This window comes from Pteropus alecto, unplaced genomic scaffold, assembly GCF_000325575.1.
Source record: "Pteropus alecto unplaced genomic scaffold, ASM32557v1 scaffold74, whole genome shotgun sequence".
Classification (NCBI taxonomy): domain Eukaryota; kingdom Metazoa; phylum Chordata; class Mammalia; order Chiroptera; family Pteropodidae; genus Pteropus; species Pteropus alecto.
The window spans coordinates 5,476,314-5,479,610 of record NW_006436291.1 but is presented as its reverse complement, the minus strand read 5'-3'; the positions used below and the strand labels follow the sequence as shown (position 1 = coordinate 5,479,610).

The 3,297-nt window shown below is 56.8% G+C and overlaps 1 protein-coding gene across 5 annotated transcripts in view; it reads left to right on the top strand.

Annotated features, from left to right (window-relative positions):
• The window catches only part of LHPP (phospholysine phosphohistidine inorganic pyrophosphate phosphatase), a 121,001-nt gene that overhangs the window by 40,003 nt on the left and 77,701 nt on the right, over positions 1-3,297 (top strand). For all 5 annotated transcript variants that reach the window (XM_025047536.1, XM_006912871.3, XM_025047535.1 and 2 more), the window contains exon 4: positions 1,016-1,079. In XM_025047536.1, the coding sequence (XP_024903304.1) occupies positions 1,016-1,079 (64 nt within the window). The remainder of the gene's footprint in view (positions 1-1,015; positions 1,080-3,297) is intronic.

Genomic DNA, 3,297 nt, shown 5'->3' with positions numbered 1-3,297 from the left:
GAGTAAGGGCACAGCTCTGGGGCAGCTCGTGTTTCCTATGGGCACAGAACAGGTTTCAGCCCCACAAATTAGACCTGTGTTCATTCTTTCCTCCCCAGCTCAGCGCTGACTGCCTGTTTCCCAGTCTGGATGAACAATTATTTACAGTAATATTCTCCACTGTATTTTGAGCAGTTGCCGTATGCTAGCAGCATGTTAGGAACTTTGCACACATTATTCTGTTCAAGCCTTTCAGTGATCCGTGAGGTGGGTGCTGTTCTGTTTTGCCTTGTTTTCGCCCATTTGGCGGATTGGGAAACTCGGGCCCAGTGGGCTTAAGCTACTCAGAGTCCCGCTGTTAAAAAGCAGCGAGCACAGGTTTGAACCCCAAGGTCAGCACACTTCGCCCTTCTTCTCTTTGGCTCCGTGCGTACCCGCTGTTTAATGTCGCCCCAATTCGAAGGGCATGGGGAAGGGCGAAGGGTCCCGAGAGCCGAGCTGTCTTAGTCCCCAGGGAGACCGGGGGCCGCAGTCGTCTGGGAAAGCATCTGGCGCCCACGAGCCCGGCGCCTCTCTGACCTCTGGCTAATAGGAGACGCGGCAGGGCGCTGTGGGACTAATGGGGTTTGTTCTGCAGGCAGTAATTAGGGGTTAATGATTAGCAAGTAGGGGTTCCCCACGTGCTCTGTGGGGCTGCTGTCCTTCCCAGAACACAGGTCTCTTGTTTTACCCTGTTAGCAACTGGATCCATCTGCCCCGTGGGTCCCCTGTTAATCACTGCGGTGGGGCCCCACAAGCCTGGCAGCAGGGGCCATTCTGACAGAGCTGCTGGCCCATGGTCTCTCGTACCCAGTGTGGCGGCCCGCCAGTGGGCCCCATTGTGCTGACCTCCTCAGTCATTCTCAGCATGGCATGTGGACTGACCCTCCCCCATGACTCGGTTCTCTTGAGCTGGCAGAACCAGGACAGGGCGGTTTCTCTCGGCATTTCCTGGAGCATGGGCTCAGCTCACCTTGTCCCCTTCTGCTCTTTCTAGGCGCTACTACAAGGAGACCTCTGGCCTGATGCTGGACGTTGGCGCCTACACGAAGGCGCTCGAGGTACCTGCCTGGGTCTGTCCGAGCCCGCTTCAGACCTCAGGGCCCCTGGGACGTTTCTGGCCTTTCTGGGGAAGTGGGTGCGCTCCGCGTTCGCATCGCCCTTTATGTTTTCAAAGGAGGCCCTCCTGTTTGAAAACGTCAGCGCCCCCTCTCCTCTGAGGCCTGGCCGGTCAGCTGCCCTGGCCGCTCCTCTCTCCTGTCCCTCCCATTGCTCCACTGCGGCACTGCCCGCGTTGACCCGGCTGGCCCTCCCAGCATGCTCTCTGCCATTCTCCTCGGACCCCGGAGTCTGGATCTGTGCGGACCACCCGCCTCTCTGCTGACCTTGGGCATCTGGAGCTTAACGTGCTAACTGTGCTCCTTCCTGACCCCCTCCCCGTTTGCAAGGCCCGGCTCAGATGGGGCTCCGCGGCGTCCGCTCTGACCCATGCCTGCCCAGCTGTCCTGGGCTAGGCTCCTGCCCCCATCAGGTCCTGTCACCGCCCTGCACGCAGGTGGGAGGGACGGCCAGACAGGCACGGGAGGCCTGGGCCCTGCTTTCCTGGCGGGGCTGTGACGGAGCTGGGGCGCGTGGGGGAAGTAGTGAGAACGCTGGCCAGGATGCCCGAATGACGACGCCTGTGGCTCTGCCAGCTGCGGGCCACCCCCCGCTGCGGTCGGGTGGTCGAGCCGGTGCCGGGTGCCTGGTGGGGAGGGGCCCCGAGCGTCCCGCAGGGCCCCATGTGGCGTCATCCCGCTCTTGCTGCGGGTGGTCTCCCAGCCCACGCGCCCCGCCCCTCGGAGGCCCCTGGCCCATGGCGGCATTCCAGGCGCTTCGTCCCGGATTCCCCAGAGGGAGGCCTCCGCTGCAGGTCGGGCCTTCACCTGTTGCTTCATCCCTTCTCTCTCCCCAGTCGCCTGTGGTATATAGCAAATCTTTTATGTTTTGAGAATAACTTGGGCTTTTATATTGAAGAATATTAACAGGTACTTGTACTTAATGTGTCTCTAAAAATGTTTTCAGCTAACAGATGGCCTTCAAGATGTCTTTTTGTTTTTCTGAATGAATGAGAAATCAGGAAAAATTCTGGCCACTACAAAAACAAGCTCATATTCAGCTAAACAAGAAATAGTGAGGTTTCTAATTTTGGTTTATGGAAGTCAGTTTTTTTCTTTAGACTCTAAAAATTCGTGTAACAAAGACAGTTTTAATTGTGTATTTTAAGCCGATGTTCAGTTTTTTCCCTCACATCAGAACGAACATTAAACCTAAAGAAGTCCAGGTTTCTGTCACTTTGGAAGAAAGGCTGGGGGAGCATGAGACAGACAAAAGTTGTGCTGCGTGGCCGTCCTTGGAAGGTTTTTCCATCAAGGAGGCTGCCCAGCTTCTGCCTCCCCCAGCCGGCCCAGGGCGCTGGGTCAGAGGCCCCCAGAATCCTCAGCTCCAAACAGAGCTGTGCCTGTGGTGTGGTTCTGTAATCGTTTTCTTTGGCTTCGGGGTGAGTCTCTCCTATGCTGGCTGCATTCTTTCCTCACCCTGTCCTCTGTCCCTGGCTCACTTCAGCATGTCTCGTCCTTGTCCCCCTCCATCCCAGTCTGGACTCACACATCCCCCTTCTTTCCCTCCCGCAGGAGTCATCAGGTTGAGGGGACAAGGGCGGTGTCTCCCTGAGTACCTGACCGAGGCCTGTGCCTAGAGCAGCTTCTGGCCCATGGAGTCCTCTGTGGGGTGCTGCTGTTGATTCTGAGAGGCCCCTGGGCCTGGACTCTTCCACTCCCCTTTCCTGAGCTTCGAGTCTCTGCTTTGATACTCCCTTCTCTGGGGCGCCTCCCTGTGTCCCTGTCCCCAGCATGTCTGGCCTACTTGAGCAGACCGCAGAGAACACATGGTGCTCCTCATCGCCTGTGTCTCGTCCTTCCATATTTATATTTGTTTGTGGACTTCTCTGCTTCCCTCAAGACCAGGAGTGCCTGGGGGGCAGCCTGGGTCTGAGAGTGTCCCCAAGTCCTGCCAAGGGGTGTGGTAGCTGTGTCCTACTTGTCTGGGGACTGAGCTAACGGATGCCAACTTTAGTGCCAGTGAGCTCAGGCCCCAGCACCCCGCATCTCCCTCTTCCTTTCAGCTAAACTTGGCTTTACTCGTGATTTCTTACGACTCCGGACCTACGTACCGAAGGAAATCTTCATGCCAACGTAATTGATTGCAGAAATGGGAAAAATAAAAGGAAGCTTTTTGAAG